Source organism: Haematobia irritans, chromosome 1, assembly GCF_050003625.1.
Source record: "Haematobia irritans isolate KBUSLIRL chromosome 1, ASM5000362v1, whole genome shotgun sequence".
Lineage (NCBI taxonomy): Eukaryota > Metazoa > Arthropoda > Insecta > Diptera > Muscidae > Haematobia > Haematobia irritans.
Genome location: NC_134397.1, coordinates 154,347,089 through 154,364,948, shown reverse-complemented (window position 1 = coordinate 154,364,948; position 17,860 = coordinate 154,347,089). Strand labels below are relative to the sequence as shown.

Here is a 17,860-nt window from a genome sequence, read left to right as displayed (position 1 = left end):
GCCATATAAGTCCATGTCGGGCGAAAGATATATATGGGAGCTATATCTAAATCTGAACCGATTTCAATCAAATTTTGCACACTTGACTATACGACTAAGTGTTATGTTTGTACAAAATTTCAAGCAAATCAGGATAAAGCTCTGGCTTCTGGGTCCATATAAGTGCATATCGGGAGAAAGATATATATGGGAGCTATATTTAAATCTGAACCGATTTCTTCCAAAATCAATAGGGTTCTATTCTGACCCAAATTAGGAACATGTGCCAAATTTGAAGGCGATTGGACTTAAATTGCGACCTAGACTTTGATATAAATATGAGAAACATTTAAATCTGAAGCAATTTTTAGGCAACTTTGCAAAAGTGTATTTATGATTTATCGGTCGATAGGTATGTATGTTATTAGATGTATAGGAAAATTGGAATCATTTTTAAAAGTTTTCGACTTATCAGTGACGTTTTTACAAGGAAAATGGGTATTTTGGCCAATTTTGCCGAGATCAGAAAAACATATATATGGGAGCTACATCTAAATCTGAACAGATTTCAACCAAATTTGGTATGCATAGTTGCAATGTAATTTCTACTCCCAGTGAAAAATTTCACGTAAATCGAATTACAACTTTGACCTCTGTTGTCATATGAGTGCATATCGGACGATAGATATATATGGGAGCTATATCTAAATCTGAACCGATTTCAACGAAATTTGGCATGCGTAGCTATAATATTAATTCTACTCCCTGTGCTACATTTACAGCAAATTAGGACAAAACTTTAGCTTCTGGGGCCATATAATTCCATATCGGGCGAATGATATATATGGGAGCTATATCTAAATTTGAACCGATTTCAACCAAATAGTTACAATGTTATTTCTACTACCGGTGCAAAATTTCACGCAAATTGAATTACAACTTTAACCTCTGTTGTCATATGAGTGCATATCGGAGCTATATATGGGAGCTATATCTAAATCTGAACCGATTTAAACCAAAATTGGTGTGTATATCGAGAACATTAATTCTACTCCCTGTACAAAATTTAAAGTAAATCAGGTCAAATTTCTAGCGTCTTCTAAAACTGAACCGATTTGTTCCAAAATTAATAGGGTTCTATTCTGACCCAAAACAAATACTTGTGCCAAATTTGTCTTCGATTGGACTTATATTGCGACCTAGACTTTGATCACAAAAATGTGTTCACAGACAGACGGACATGGCTAGATCGACTCAGGGGCCGGCCCTGAGCAATTTTGCCAAAGACACCATAACATAGTCCATACGGGGTATATATTAAACAAAAAAGGCCGATTAAATACGTAAATAATTCAGTTTGACAAAATTTTCTATAGTAATAAAATTTTAACAAAATTTTTCTATAGAAATAAAATTTTGACAACATTTTCTATAGCAATAAATTTTGACAACATTTTCTATAGAAATAAAATTTTGATAAAATTTTCTATAGAAATAAAATCTTGACAAAATTTTGTATACTAATAAAATTTTGACAAATATTTTTATAGAAATAAAATTTTGGCAAAATGTTCTATACACGCAAAAAAATAATTCTTTCCTCCCAAACGAAGATTTAGACAAACAAAGTTCGTTTCTCATTTGCTTTTCGCTGTAAGGAAGTGTATTTGGGTGAAAAGTATATACTCTTTGTGATAAACGTTTATTCTTTTCCAGGATGTTAAAACAATTTCATAAAGAAAAACTCAAAAAAAATGCATTTCCCTCTAATTGCATTTTCCCTCACATCTTTCTCACTTCCACGAAGTTTTTTAGTTCTTAGCACCTTTTTCTGTAATACCAACAATGTAGAAGAAATTATACGATTTTATAAATTTTTAAAATTTTTTTACCTTTCGCCTGGACTGAGAATCGAACCGCGGACCATGCACATTGTAAGCCAACACACTAACCACTGAGCTATGTACCTGTTATGGTCATCAATAGATAAATATCCATATAAGTTATATTTATATAGCATAGCTTGCGGCGCCCACGAACCAAATAAACAAAGTTTATTTAACAGAAACAAACATTTAGTTTGGCACCGTGGTGCAGTGGTTGCTACGTCCGACTTGCATGCCAAGGGTCGTGGGTTCGATCCCTGCTTTTGTTCTTTTTTTTTTACATATATTCCAGATATGTTCGGAAGATTGCGAAAAAATGTTCAACATTACATTGTAGTATATTAAATTTTGAACTGTAAAATGTGTCTTATTAAAGACCCAAATTCAGAAAAGAACAGTGTTTGATATAAACGAAATGGACTGTGTTGTTGTTTCAAAAATAACTTTTTTTATTGAAAAAATAAAAATTTTGTAACAAACGATTTTTTTGGTGATAAAAGTTTAAAATTTTCGAAGCAATTCAAAAAACTCTAACAAAAGAAAAACGTTTTCGGTACACGTTTTCCAAACGTTTTTTTTGCGTGTAGTATTAAAAATTTTGACAAAATTTTCTATAGTAATAAAATTTTGGTAGATTATTTTTGGGCATCGGCTATATATAACTATATAACTAATCACAATGGACTGAATAGTCTAAGTGTGCCTCAATCTTAATCGGGCTGCCACTTTAACCTATATATAACTATAGACCGATATGGACCAATTTTGGCATGATTGTTAGCGGCCATATACTAGCGCAATGTACCAAATTTCACCACGTACCAAATTTCAACCGGGTCGGATGAATTTTGCTCCTCCAATAGCTCCGGATGTCAAATCTGGGGATCGGTTTAAATGGGGGTTATATATAATTAAGACCGGTATGGACCCATTTTTTGTGTGGTTGTTAGAGGCCATATACTAACACCACGTACCAAATTTCAAGCGAATCGGATGAATTTTGCTCATCCATGAGGCTCCGGAGGTCAAATCTGGCCATCGCTTTATATGAGGGCTATATATAATTATGGACCGATTTGGACCAATTTTTGCGTGGTTGTTAGAGACCCTATAATTATACCACGTACCAAATTTCAACCGGATCGGATGAATTTTGCTTCTCCAAGAGGCTCCGTTAGCCAAATTTGGGCGTTGCTTTATATGGCCCATTTGCAATGCCTTCCGACCTACATCAGTAACAAGTACTTATGCCGAGTTTCAAGTCGATAGGTTGTTTCGTTTTAAAGTTAGGGTGATTTCAACAGACGGACGGACGGATAGGCTTAGATCGACTTAGAATTTCACCACGACCCAGAATATATATACTTTATGGGGTCTTAGAGCAATATTTCGATATTTTCCCAAACAAAGGGAAGAGTGGGTTTATAAGCATGCGTTTGTTCGTGAGCACAAAATTTTCTCCGAGAGATATCCGTAAAAACAAATTACTCACGAATGCAACTGTACCTATATCTTACCCACAGCCATGTTCATTCAAGAGAGGCGAATAACTAATATTTTTTTTAGAAATTTTTGCCTTCAAACTAAATGATCTCAAAATGATTGTTTCAACTAGAGATGAGAGTAAATTAAATTTCATCTAACAAAATTGGCCCTAATTAGAAAAACGCATTTTTTTTAATTCCATTCATACATACCTTGTGCTGTAATTTGTTGCGCTGTTTGTAGTAATAAAATTCCAATTGTGATTGTGATGATTTTGAAATTATGCCATCTTTGCTCTCCCATCATCATTTTTGTTGTCACGCCAATTGAGGGAAATGGCGTCGAATTAGGCGCCATTTCTTCTCCCTCCAAAAACAAAAACTATACTTAAGATGTTGTTACGCCTTCAAGTTTTGCCAGAACTTTTTGCCCTTTTATGCTTCGATTGAAATGCTGTAACAGAGACCAGAAAACATTGTAATAAATTAGCGTTTGGCTTTTTGCAACTTCGTTATTAGTATCATCGTCATCGTCATCGTCATCATCATCGTAATTATTATTGTTATTAAAAAAATATTTTTTTTACAAATTAATTTCGACTCCATTTTCCCTTTCGAATTTAGATAGACAATTAGTTCTGCAATAGTGGTTAAACAGACAGAAGGAAGAAAACGAAAACATTTTCTAAGTGTTTCAGGCTTAATAAATTTCAAATCAATTAAGTTAATTAATTTTGTGTCACAAACGAACAGAGCGATGAAAGAAAAATGCAAAGAAGATGTTAGTGTCTTTCTTGGAAAGACAATTGGAGTGTTATTTGTTGCTAACTGAAATACCAAATGGTATAACAATTGTTAATTATTAACGGAAGGAGCCAGGCACTGGAATCTAGTAAAAAAATAGAAGTTGTTCTAAAGGTCCAACATTAAAAGCACTTCCAAAAATGTCTTCTCAAAGAAGTTATATTTTTTAAACTACACAGGAAGCTATTCTGATTAATTTTTTTATAACTGGTTTTCTTCTTATTTTTAATGGATAATTTTAAATTTTTTGTATTTCAAATAGGTTAAAAACAGAGTAAGAATTAATAAAATGGTACAAATTATTTAAATTTTGTCGAAAAAAAAATCCATTCTAGAAAAATTGAACATATTTGAGGACAAACGTTTAAGACAAGCGCTAGAATAAATTAACAAAAATATAAAAAATATAAGAATTATTTATTTCAGTGCAACTGCTGTTGTAATGGTGGACATCCGTCCTATGACAAGCCATTATCAATTATTAATTTGCACCACTTCAGGATCCAAAAAGAACATTTTCACCCAGTCACCTGACTACAGTATAATTATGCAGGCAGAAGTGTGTGCTATAACGGAGTGTGTTAAATGGCTGGGATAATACTAGGCTCTCCTACGCAAAATAACTCTGGAGAACTACTCAAGGAGAGTAGGACGGCCGTGGGAATAATAACCAGGCACTTAGAATTGAAAGCACATCATTGCCGAATAGGAGCAGCAGAGGATAGTGCATGCAGATAGTGTTTTGAGAATGATGAGAACTTGAAACACTGTCTTTGCCACGACCATGCCTTTACTATGCAAAGAGTTAACAATATCGGAGAATATATAATACGGGACATGACCCAGCTAGGAAACAGGGACTTGAACCAAAATGGGGAATTCGTAAACGACCTAGTTCCAAGCCAAAATAAGAGCACCATGGTAAACAATAAGTTAAAGTGCACTTATGAGGCAGAAAAACTTAGATCCTGTTTTCAACCTAACCGATATGAACCAAGGTTCGCATGATAATTAGGTGGACAAAATTTAAACGAATTGGATTAAATTAGTTCCCCCATGAGCCTTCAGAAGTGAAATCTTTGGGAGTTGCTTTATATGGGGGCTATATATAATTATGGACCGATATGAAACAATTTTGACACATGTGTTAATAAGGAAGACTATTTTTGCATGGTTTTTAGAGGGAATATACCGACAACGCGTACCAAATTTCAACCGGATCGCAGGAAAACGACTCTTCCAAGAGGTTTCGGAAGTCAAAACTGTAGATCGGTTTATATGGGTGCTATATCTAATTACGGATGTCGATCAAGGTCGTGGGTTCGATTCCTGCTTCGACCGAACACCAAAAAGGTTTTCAGCGGTGGATTATCTCACCACAGTAATGCTGGTGACATTTCCGAGGGTTTCAAAAACTTCTCTAAGGGGTTTCACTGCAATGTGGAACGCCGTTCGGACTCGGCTATAAAAAGGAGGTGCCTTGTCATTGAGCTTAACATGGAACCGGGCAGCATTCAGTGAAGTGATAAGAGAGAAGTTCACCAATGTGGTATCACAATGGACTGAATAGTCTAAGTGAGCCTGATACATCGGGCTGCCACACGCACAGAACATGGACATGGTTGCCGCATCCATTTAATGCTTATTTAGAGTATGTAATTGTCGCGAAAACCATGTATTTTGTCTTTGTAAAAATAATTTTCGAGCGGAGAAAAATATATGTTGGCAATAAGCATTTGAATGGTTATCAAATACCGCAAACATGTTCTATCATTTAAATGATAGAATTAGAGACCATTATATGGTCAGGAAAATCATGTACCTGACCATTCAATTTTTTTTACTTTTTTGCAGAAAAAAAAGTATTTTTATAGTTTACGTATAGACATGTATACAACCATTACATGGCCATAAAGACCATGTACATTGTTTTCGTGACCATTTAATTTTTTAATTTTTTTGCAGCGACAAGAATTTTATAAAAAACATTGAGCAGGTACACACGATTTTCATTTTGCGCGTCAGTCGTGTGTTGATTGTTTCTTGGAATGGACGGAGAATACGGAATTATTGTGTTTTGTGTTAATTTATTTATTCACAAATGGCACGTGGTTTTATGTGAATACAAAAAAGGAAAGTGTATTTTGATATATGGTATAATTTATTTTTATTTGCAGTTACATGATGTCTGCGTTTGTACATTTGATGGGCACGAAGTAAATATGGAATGATTACTTATTGTTGAAATTGAACCAAACTAGAGTGCGTAAAAATATGTGATGTTTGCTTGCACGACATTATAAATACAAATAAGCAATGAATTAGTTTATAAATAAATAAAAACAAATAAATAAAGTTGATTTTGTGTTTTCTTTTCTCAAGTGGCGTCCTTTTTTCGACGACGAAAATAGTTTTTTCATAAAAATCAAAACATTTTAGGTTGTGACCATGTTCTTTTAACTAGAAGAAAAACATTTTTGACGAATAACATAACATTTTAGATCGTGACCATTGTCTTTTAATGGAAACAAAATTCTTTTTATCAATATAATGACATTTTAGATGAGGACAATTATATTTTTCTTAGAACCATGTTCACTGAGCCAACATGGTTGCAGGTTAATATGTTACATGGTCGCCGCAAAAATAGTTCCTATCATATTATTTTGCTCTTCGAATATGATTGTGACGATCATGTTTCTTCTCTGCGTGCACCTAACCTAACCTAACCTACGTACCAAATTTGAAACGAATCGGATGAATTTTGATCTTTCAACAGGCTCTGGAAATCAAATTTTGGAATCGTTTTATATGTGGGCTATAAATAGAGTAAGTGCAGCAAATGTGGTACATGCTGGTAATGTGGTATAGTAGCTTGTTTCTCTATCTAACAACATACGAATAACTAAACCAAGCTGAATGGATTGTGGCTGACAGAGACTGAAGCAATCAAAGATCAGTTTGATTTTTGCCACTCTTTATTTGTGCCAGTTGAAAAAAATCACATTTGCCTATGATTGAATGGTGTTTTTGGTGTTTTTCCATTTGTTAATTTTCGGATGTAAGTAACTGACGAGTACTAAATAAGAATAAAATGTATGCAATTTCGATATATATGTTGCATTATTTTTTTTTTCAAAAAAAATCTACATTATGGTTTACCACATTATCTGAACATTTTATGAATTCGTTCTTAATGAGTTTGCGTGGATGGCTAACACTAGTAAAATGAATGTCTAAAATCTTAGCCTCGTCGGACAAAAACAACATTTTTAGCTATCGAAAAACAAATGGGTATACCACATTTGCTGCACTTACCCTAATTATAGACCAATATAATCCAATTTTTTCATGGTTGTTAGAGACCATATACTAACATCACGTACCAAATTTCAACCGAGTCGGATGAAATTTGTCTGCGTAATTCAAATCTAAGGAACGGTTTATATGGGAACTATACACAGAGAATACAGATTGGTTGCGACAATCGAATTTAGTGCCAACCTCCTTTTGGCAGTTGTATGAACTACTAGTTGGCAGTTGTGTCACCCGTCTGATTCGGTTGACACAACTAATACCACATATGGTGTTGGTTGGGTCTGCTGACGATATTGGTTGTGACTACCTTCATCATTCGGTTGTGTTGCCCAACCTACTCATGACCGAATTAAAAATATATTTAAAATCAATTACTTCACAGTGAAATATTATATTTTATTTTATTTACATATAGGTAACATATAGTGGTAAAAATAAAACTTAATATGCTAAATGTATGTAATTAGTAGATACCAATTTTTGTCTAGAATCTCTACTTATTGCATCAAAATGTATCCACACCCAGATTCTTAAAGCAAAACAAAAAATTTTTGACGCTGAACATGTAGCATGGTTGCCGCAACCCTCTTATTTTCTCGGACATTATGTATCTGACTTCGACAGCATCAAAACTATATTGTCCTTTTTTATGGATATCAATAATTGAATATTCGTGGTGTGAACAAATTGATAAAATCGTGCAGATTTAGTAAGATTTTCCACATCCAACTGCTTTCGTACCTGAAATGTAGCTTCTTAAAATCCACGACTATATCGCTGGTTAACTACACTGAAAAAACAATGAACCCACCAGGAAGAAAACTTTTGATTAATTTTGGAAAATTTTGAATAGTTTCAGAAATTTTTAACTAAACAGTATTACAAGCGCTGGCATCACGACGATATCACAAAAATAAGTAGGTATTTTTCCACAAATTCAAGAAAATTTATTAGACATAAATATTTTTCTTTTCACTTTTTAAAGAAAATTTTGTAGTTTGAAGGAAAGAATTGGAGTTCAAAATTGCAAGAATGTCTTTAGTGACATACGAAGTTCATGATGGACGCTTTTATAGTAAAATTTACAAATTTGAAAAAATAATGAACTATTTTATGAGAAATACGAATTTAGTAAATCTCTATGCTTAATTTGTGTATATTTTTTCTCCTTCTTTTAGTTCATTTAACTAACGTACGCAAAAAATTATTAGAGTAAATGAAACTTTCTCCAAATATAATAATTTCATGAACTAAAATATAGTTAAATTGGCTTTAGTGAAATAGTGAGTTCACTTTTTTTTTGAGTGCAGAGTTGATTTTTCTGCCCAAGGTGGAGTCCAGAGTACATAGTGCTGCATTGCTTAAAAATGGGTCACTATCGTAGGGATATTAAGAAATAAAATCAGAAAGTTTCGGGGTATAGGTATCACTGCTAGAGTTTATAAAACTAATTCCAAAACTTACCCACAATATCATATCACATCAAAAATGGTCCACAGCTATTACCAGATGCAAAATGGCAGGTTCAATGAAAAGTTAAAAACCACAGCTAATATTGTCATTCCTATCCTACATACAATATATATATGCGTTTCGTTTTAAAGCAATTTGAAGTCTGTAAAAATATGCCTTCCTTTAATGGTAAATAATTTGTTAAAATAAAAATAACATTTGAGAATTCATCAACCGGCATTCGGCTGAGAATACCAAATATCAGTTAAAACTACTAAATGACAGTTACGAAATTTATTTAAGGTAGGTCACATCTATCGAATTCAAATAATTTTTTTCAAAAGAGAGGCAACCATTTGTTAGCAATTACAAACGAAAATCTTTTGAAATTATAATCAAATGATATTAAAGACAGGCAAACGCTTATTGATGGATTGATGGAAATAGTTCAGCACAACTGATATTTAATTCTGAGTGTAGAATTTTCGTTAGCACAACTGATTTCCAAACAATTTGTTTTCTGTGTGTACACACACAGAAAACGATTGGTTGGAAATCAGTTGTACTAACGAAAATTCTGTATTGAGTATTAAATATCAATTGTGCTGATCTATTTTCATCAATCACAAACATACCATTTGGTTATAATTTCAATAGATATTCGTTTGTGATTCAAAACAAATGGTTGTAGCAACCAAATGTCTCTTTTTAGAACAATTTTATTAGAATTCGATTGATATGACATACTTTAAATAAATTTTGTTACTATAATTCTGTTGTCCTTACTGATATACGGTATTCTCAGCCGAATGCCATTTGATAAATTTCTCAAATGTCATTTATATTATAACAAATTATTTAGTGCCCAAAGAAGTCGTATGTATATTTGTTTCAAACGAAATCACTAAATTTAAAGCGGATCTAATAAAATGCGCCGGTACTACGACCTAGAACACGTGGCATCGAAGTTTTGGTATATTTGCGGGTAAGTTCTAAATTTTATAAATTCCAAAATGGATACATGTATCATCTAACATCCTAATTTTTTGTTTGTTTCTCAACTATATAGATCGACTTTTAAGGTATGCAACAATCCGGATTAAAGGGTGATACGGTCAAAATTTGGTCAATATAAACTTGACGTATTCTTTCAATTTTGCATTCAAAAAACCTGAACACCCCTCATTTTGAAGGTGTGTGTGTAGAATGTTGCTCCTATTTTGAATTTGGAATTCACTCTTCAGTTGTCAAAATGCCGTCCAAGCAAAAGAGCAGCGTATCAAAATTTTGCTCGCGCATCGCGAAAATCCGAGCTACTCGCACGCAAAGCTGGCAAAATCGCTTAAAGTTGTCAATTCAACCGTTACAAATGTAATTAAAGTGTTTGGGGAACGTTTGTCGACAGCCACGAAGTCTGGATCGGGGGAAATCGAAAACCGCAAGCCGCTGAGACGACAAAGAGAGTTGCCGGTAGTTTCAAGCGAAACCCTAACCTCTCTCTCCGAGATGCCGCAAATAAGCTGGGTGTATCGTCTACAACCGTGCATCGAGCCAAAAAACGAGCCGGACTATCGACTTACAAGAAGGTAGTGACTCCAAATCGCGATGATAAACAAAATACGACGGCCGAAGCGCAATCCCGGAGGCTGTACACGACGATGCTGACGAAGTTTGACTGCGTGGTAATGGACGACGAAACCTACGTCAAAGCCGACTACAGCAGCTTCCGGGACAGGAGTTTTATACGGCAAAAGGAAAGGGGAAAGGTAGCAGATATTTTCAAGCACATAAAACTGTCAAAGTTCGCAAAGAAATATCTGGTTTGGCAAGCCATCTGTACCTGTGGCTTGAAAAGCAGCATTTTCATAGCTTCCGGGACTGTCAACCAAGAAATTTACGTGAAAGAGTGTTTGAATAAACGTCTGCTGCCTTTCCTGAAGAAACACGGTTGTTCCGTACTGTTTTGGCCGGATTTGGCATCTTGCCATTACGGTAAAAAGGCAATGGAGTGGTACTCCGCCAACAACGTGAAGGTGGTTCCCAAGGACAAGAACCCTCCCAACACGCCAGAGCTCCGCCCAATTGAGAAATACTGGGCTATTGTCAAGTGGAACCTATAGAAGACCAAAAAAAAACTGCTAAGGACGAGCAGCAGTTCAAGGCAAACTGGCTTTCTGCGGCGAAGAAGGTGGACAAGGTGGCTGTACAAAATCTGATGGCAGGTGTCAAGCGTGAGTCCCGGCAATTCGGATTTGGAAAAGCGAAAGCCTAACTGAATATTTTTCCTGAATTTTATACTAATTGAACTTGAAAAAGAAATTTAATTTGATTTTTTAAATAAACGATTTCACCGATTTACACGCGTTTTCCCTTGACCAAATTTCGACCGTATCACCCTTTAACCAGCGATTTAGACCTGGCTTTTAAAAAGCTACATTTCAGAGACGAAAGCAGTTGAGTGTGGAAAATATTCCTAAATCTGAACGATTTTACCAAATATTTTCACATCACGAAGGTTAAATTATTGATATCCATATAGAGGACCAATAGATGACCATATATATTTTTGATGCATCGAACGATTTCCCTGATTCTGGGCCAAGGTTTGAATTGTAACTTCTTTGGACGTAAAATGAAATAAGATTAATCTACAATTTGTTCTTGATTTTTGGCGCATAGGATGATTTACAATTCATGGCGAAGGGTATACGAGCTGATTTATAACGAACATAATCGTACCATTTTCATGATTTGATATCAATTACATAGTTTTTTGATTTATACTATACATATATTTAAATAAAATACAATATAATATTTGATTTGGAAGGAATTGGTTTTTAATTCAGTCAGGAGTAATATTAAGGTTGGGCAACAGAACCGAATGATGAAGGTAGCGGTAACCGATGTCGTCGGCAGACCCAACCAACACCATATGAGATATTAGTTGTGTCGACCGAATCAGTCGTGTGACACAACTGTCAACTGGTAGTTGCTACAACTGCCAAAAGTAGGTTGGAAATAAATTCAATTGTCACAACCAATCTGTATTCTCTGTGTATGTTCAGAAGGAGAGTTCTTGATGCCACTATGGTAGCCTTGTATTCCCGAAATGTGCTTGTCGAATTATCGAAATATTAAAACAATATTTTTATACCCACCACCATAGATTGGTGACGGGTGTATAATTCTGTTTGTAACATTCTGTTTGTAACACATTGAAATATCGATTTCCGACTATATAAAGTATATATATTATTGATCAAGGATTCTAAGACGATATAACCATGTCCGACTGTGTGGATGTTGTAATCACGCTACAGTCTTCAATAATGAAGCAATGGTACTGAAATTTTGCACAAGCTCGCCTTTTGTCTGCAGGCAGGTCAAGTTCGAAGAAGGGGTATATCGGTCCAGCTTTTGATATAGTCCCCATATAAACCGACCTCCCGATTTGGAATCTTGGGCTTATAGAAACCGTAGTTTTTATCCAATTCGCCTGAAATTAGAAATCTCGAGGTATTTTCGAACCATAAAGAGGTGTGTCACAAATTGTGAGTATCCGTCCATGTTTTGGTCTAGCCCCCATATAGACCGATCTCCCGATTTTATTTATTGGGCTTGTAGAAATTGTAGTTTTTATCCAATTTGCCTGAAATTAGAAATCTAGAGGACCATAAAGAGGTGTGCCGAAAATGGTGCGTATCGATCAATGTTTTAGTATAGCCCGATCTCCCGATTTTACTTTTTGGGCTTGTAGAAACGGTAGTTTTTATCCGATTTGCCTGAAATTGTAAATATACTGAAATTTTAGACTTTTAATATGTTACCGTGTATCGGATTTAGTTTGTATCGGTCCATTTGGGAAGTGAAATCGGTCTATATGGAGGCCATAGACCGATTTCACTTCTTGAGGGTATAGAAGGCGCAATGATCATGAAAATTGGTTGAAACTGAATGTAAAATTTCCCGATTTTACTTCTCGTAATCATTTAAATAATGGAGGTGAAAATCTACAGATTTCAAATCGAGGCGTTATTTCATAATTTTCTTGCACACTTGCTTAATGATTTTTCTAAAACTCCATCAAAACTAGTTCTTATAAATCCAGAATCTGAAATAGTTTTCATAGGGAAAAACCGGACGGACATCGCTAGATCGACCCAAAAGTTCCCCACTACCCAGAATATATGTATGTACTCTATGGGGTCTGAGACCAATAATTGGATTTTCTACAAAGGGAATAATACATTTAGTATACTCTCGGTCATATGTTGAAGGGTTTAACTAGAGAATAGTACTAAAAAATCAAAGTCATTCTTGACATGCTGTATATTGTTGCCATGGCTTTCGTTGAACTGACGATAGAAAATATAATATTGTCACCTCACAAATTTTCACTTACAATATTTTACATTTCATCCAATACATGATCTCTATCTATATGTATCTGTTCCTTCGTTTTTTGCCGTTGAATTGAATATCAATGCACTTAAGGATATCTCAAGTAAAAATAAGTTGCACAAAGTCTTTAGTGTTCTATTTTCATCTCAATTGTTATTGGTTGGAAGTGTTCAATTGTTTAGTAGGAAACTTGACAATTTCTAAGAAACTCTGGTGTCATTGCCAGAATAATTCTAATAGATATATTACTTCTTCTTACAGCAACTTCATTTCAATGATATAATTCAATTATTCGACTACTATACTGATAATTATCGATGGAAAGAAACATATTTACTATAATCAAAGAACAAGGGAATCATGCAGGCTTAACTTACAACATTTGCACATGATTACCTTTAGCTTTTATATGATAATTATGTTTGTACATCTACATCACCTAGTAGTTGTTAATAAAATAAATCCTTCATTGTATATCCTTGACACTTTTTAACACCCACTTACTAGGGTGGTTGCATCATTTGAAAACTTTAACACCACATGCATACATGGCAAAGAAAAGCAGAAACATTGCACTTGAACAAATTGAAAAACTAAATCGTCATAATTTATAACCTTCTTGACATTTCATTCCCCTCCTGCTGTGTTGCTAATTCCCATTTTTTTAAGTCCTAATTTTCTCCATTTCCCCCATTTGCTCTTCTCATCCACACAGAGATGAAAAGTGAACCATGAATGGTTCAAGGAGAAGAAGAACCAAACATGAACAACTCGTACTATAGTTTTGCAAGTAATATTATTACCATCCTCTCATCCTTCCTTCCTTTATGATTACCAATTATGTCCTATAGTATAGTGGCGTTAGTGAATGGTGGCTGATGTCGTTGTCCTTTCTTTTCACACAGAAGCTTTATGGTGGATTTATACTTCGGGTTCGGTATGGTTTTGTAAAGTTCCTTTACATTTAGTGGCCAGTTTCCGGCTTTTCCACTCATACTTTATGATACTTGATGGGTTACTCAAGATTTCTGATGCTGTTTTTTCATCAGCACTTTAAGCTTTTTTCGTTGATGGTTAGCACTTGAAGAGCTTGAGTTCCTTAAGCAATTGCTCAGTTCCATTCATTCATTGGTCCATCCTGCCAACTATCCATCCATCCATTAATAAGGAAGACAAGTAGGCAACAAAAAAAAAAAAAAACTGCATAAAATGGCTGACAAGAAAGGAAACATGAAACTATGATGAAGAGCAAAAAAACCAAAACTAATTCCGCCAATCTTAATGACTTTTTGTAATAACTTTTCATTTCTTGTAATCTTTGGTTGGTTTCTTCTTCTTCTCCTCTATTTCTTTACTTTCTTTGAGATCTTTAGTTTTTGAAATATTAATAGAATTTGCCATTATTTTCGATGAAGACATAGCAGTTGAAGTTGAAAGTATCAAATTATTAATGACATATACAACAGGCTTCAATAAAACGAATGAAAAAACAGGTTTTAAATCTTAGATATAAAGTGAACGGAAATCAAATATTAAAAATAAAAAAAAAAATGGGGATTGTTTCACCAAATTGATTGAAAATCACTTTAGTTGCTTTTACCTGCCACAATGGAATAGTCTGTTCACCCTTCAATAATGACTCAAGAGCAATTTTCATCCAATTTGCCTGAAATCCAAAATTTAGGGATATTCGAGATCCTTAAATAGGTGCGCAGAACATGTTTTTAATCGGTACATATAGATAGCTCCGTATATCTTCCATATAGGCCGTTCTCCTAATTTGACTTCTTAAGCGTCCATACATGCCAACTTGACTTTTGAGCGTCTAGAAACCCCAAATTTTTATTCTATTCTTTGTTTTTTTTTAAGTCCATAAATAGGTGTGCAGAATATGGTATGAATCGGTCCACAATGCTCCCATATAGACCGATCTCCTGATTTGCTTAAGCGTCTAGACACCCCCATTTTTATGCCCTCCACCATAGGATGGGGGTATATTAACTTTGTCATTCCGTTTGTAACACATCGAAATATTGCTCTAAGACCCCATAAAGTATATATATTCTGGGTCGTGGTGAAATTCCGAGTCGATCAGAGCAGGTCCGTCCGTCCGTCCGTCTGTTGAAATCACGCTAACTTCCGAACGAAACAAGCTATCGACTTGAAACTTGGCACAAGTAGTTATTATTGATGTAGTTCGGATGGTATTGCAAATGGACCATATCGGACCACTTTTACGTATAGCACCCATATAAACCGATCCCCAGATTTGGCTTGCGGAGCCTCTAAGAGAAGCAAATTTCATACGATCCGGCTGAAATTTGGTACATGGTGTAAGTGTATGCTCTCTAAATACTGTGCAGAAATTGGTTCATATGGGTCCACAATTATATATAGTCCCCATATAAACCGATCACCAGATTTGGCTTGCGGAGCCTCTAAGAGAAGCAAATTTCATCCGATCCGGCTGAAATTTGGTACATGGTGTTAGTATATGGTCTTTAACAAAAATGCAAAAATTGGTCCATACCTTAATTAGATATAACCCCCATTTAAACCGATCCCCAGATTTGACATCCGGAGCTATTGGAGGAGCACAATTTATCCGATCCGGTTGAAATTTGGTACGTGGTGAAATTTGGTACATTGCGCTAGTATATGGCCGCTAACAACCATGCCAAAATTGGTCCATATCGGTCTATAGTTATATATAGCCGAACCCCAGAAATAATCTACCAAAATTTTATTACTATAGAAAATTTTGTCAAAATTTTATTACTGTAGACAATTTTGTCAAAATTTTATTACTAAAGAAAATTGTGTCAAAATTTTATTACTATAGAAAAATTTGTCAAAATTTTATTACTATACAAAATTTTGTCAAAATTTTATTACTATACAAAATTTTGTCAAAATTTTATTACTGTACAAAATTTTGTCAAGATTTTATTTCTATTGAAAATTTTGTCAAAATTTCATTTCTATAGAAAATTTTGTCAAATTTTATTGCTGCAGAAAATTTTGTCAAAATTTTATTTCTATAGAAAATTTTGTCAAAATTTTATTTCTATAGAAAATTTTGTCAAAATTTTATTTCTATAGAAAATTTTGTCAAAATTTTATTTCTATAGAAAATTTTGTCAAACTGAATGATTTACGTATTTAGTCGACCTTTTTATACCCTCCACCATAGGATGGGGGGTATATTAACTTTGTCACTCCGTTTGTAACACATCGAAATATTGCTCTAAGACCCCATAAAGTATATATATTCTGGGTCGTGGTGAAATTCTGAGTCGATCTGAGCATGTCCGTCCGTCTGTTGAAATCACGCTAACTTCCGAACGAAACAAGCTATAGACTTGAAACTTGGCACAAGTAGTTGTTATTGATGTAGGTCGGATGGTATTGCAATATCGGTCCACTTTTACGTATAGCCCCCATATAAACGGACCCCCAAATTTGGCTTGCGAGGCCTCTAAGAGAAGCAAATTTCATCCGATCCGGCTGAAATTTGGTACATGGTGTTAGTATATGGTCTCTAACAACCATGCAAAAATTAGTTCAAATTGGTCCATAATTATATATAGCCCCCATATAAACCGATCCCCCGATTTGGCTTGCGGAGCCTCTAAGAAAAGCAATTTTCACCCGATCCGGCTGAAATTTGGTACATGATGTAAGTATATGGTCTCTAACAACCATGCAAAAATTGGTCCATATCGGTCCATAATTATATATAGCTCCCATATAAACCGATCCCCCGATTTGGCTTGCAGAGCCTCTAACAGAAGCAAATTTCTTCCGATCCGGCTGAAATTTGGTACATGGTGTTAGTATATGGTCTCTAACAACCATGCAAAGATTGGTTCACATCGGTCCATAATTATATATAGCCCCCATATAAACCGATCCCCCGATTTGGCTTGCGGAGCCTCTAAGAGAAGCAAATTTCATCCGATCCGGCTGAAATTTGGTACATGGTGTTAGTATATGGTCTCTAACAACCATGCAAAAATTGGTCCATCGGTCCATAATTATATACAGCTCCCATATAAACCGACCACCAGATTTGACCTCCGGAGCCTCTTGGAAGACCAAAATGTATCTGATTCAGTTGAAATTTGGTATGTGATGTTAATATATGGCAAAATTCTTCCCATTCGGTTTTAATTTGGTACGTGATGTTAGTATAGGGTATCCAACAACCATGCAGGAATTGGTCCCTATCAGTCCATAATAATATATAGCTCCCATATAAACCGATCCCCAGATTTGACCTCCGGTGCCTTTTGGAGAAGCAAAATTCATCCGATCTGGTTGAAATTTTGTACGTGGTGGTGGTATATGATATTTAACAACCATGTGAGTTGAAATTTGTGGATGACAGTCTTTCGTAGAAGTTTCTACGCAATCCATGGTGGAGGGTACATAAGATTCGGCCCGGCTTACGTCCGTATATACTTGTTTTGTTTTATATATACCCCGTCTGGACTAACTTACAATTGAGAACACGGTGTTAAGAAGTTTGAA

At 34.8% G+C, this 17,860-nt stretch overlaps 1 protein-coding gene across 1 annotated transcript in view; it reads right to left on the bottom strand.

Annotated features, from left to right (window-relative positions):
• Mur89F (Mucin related 89F) overlaps positions 1-17,860 on the bottom strand; it is a 392,785-nt gene that overhangs the window by 145,996 nt on the left and 228,929 nt on the right. The window contains exon 3 of the mRNA XM_075291951.1: positions 3,563-3,803. Coding sequence (XP_075148066.1) covers positions 3,563-3,707 — 145 coding nt within the window. The 5' untranslated portion in view covers positions 3,708-3,803. The remainder of the gene's footprint in view (positions 1-3,562; positions 3,804-17,860) is intronic.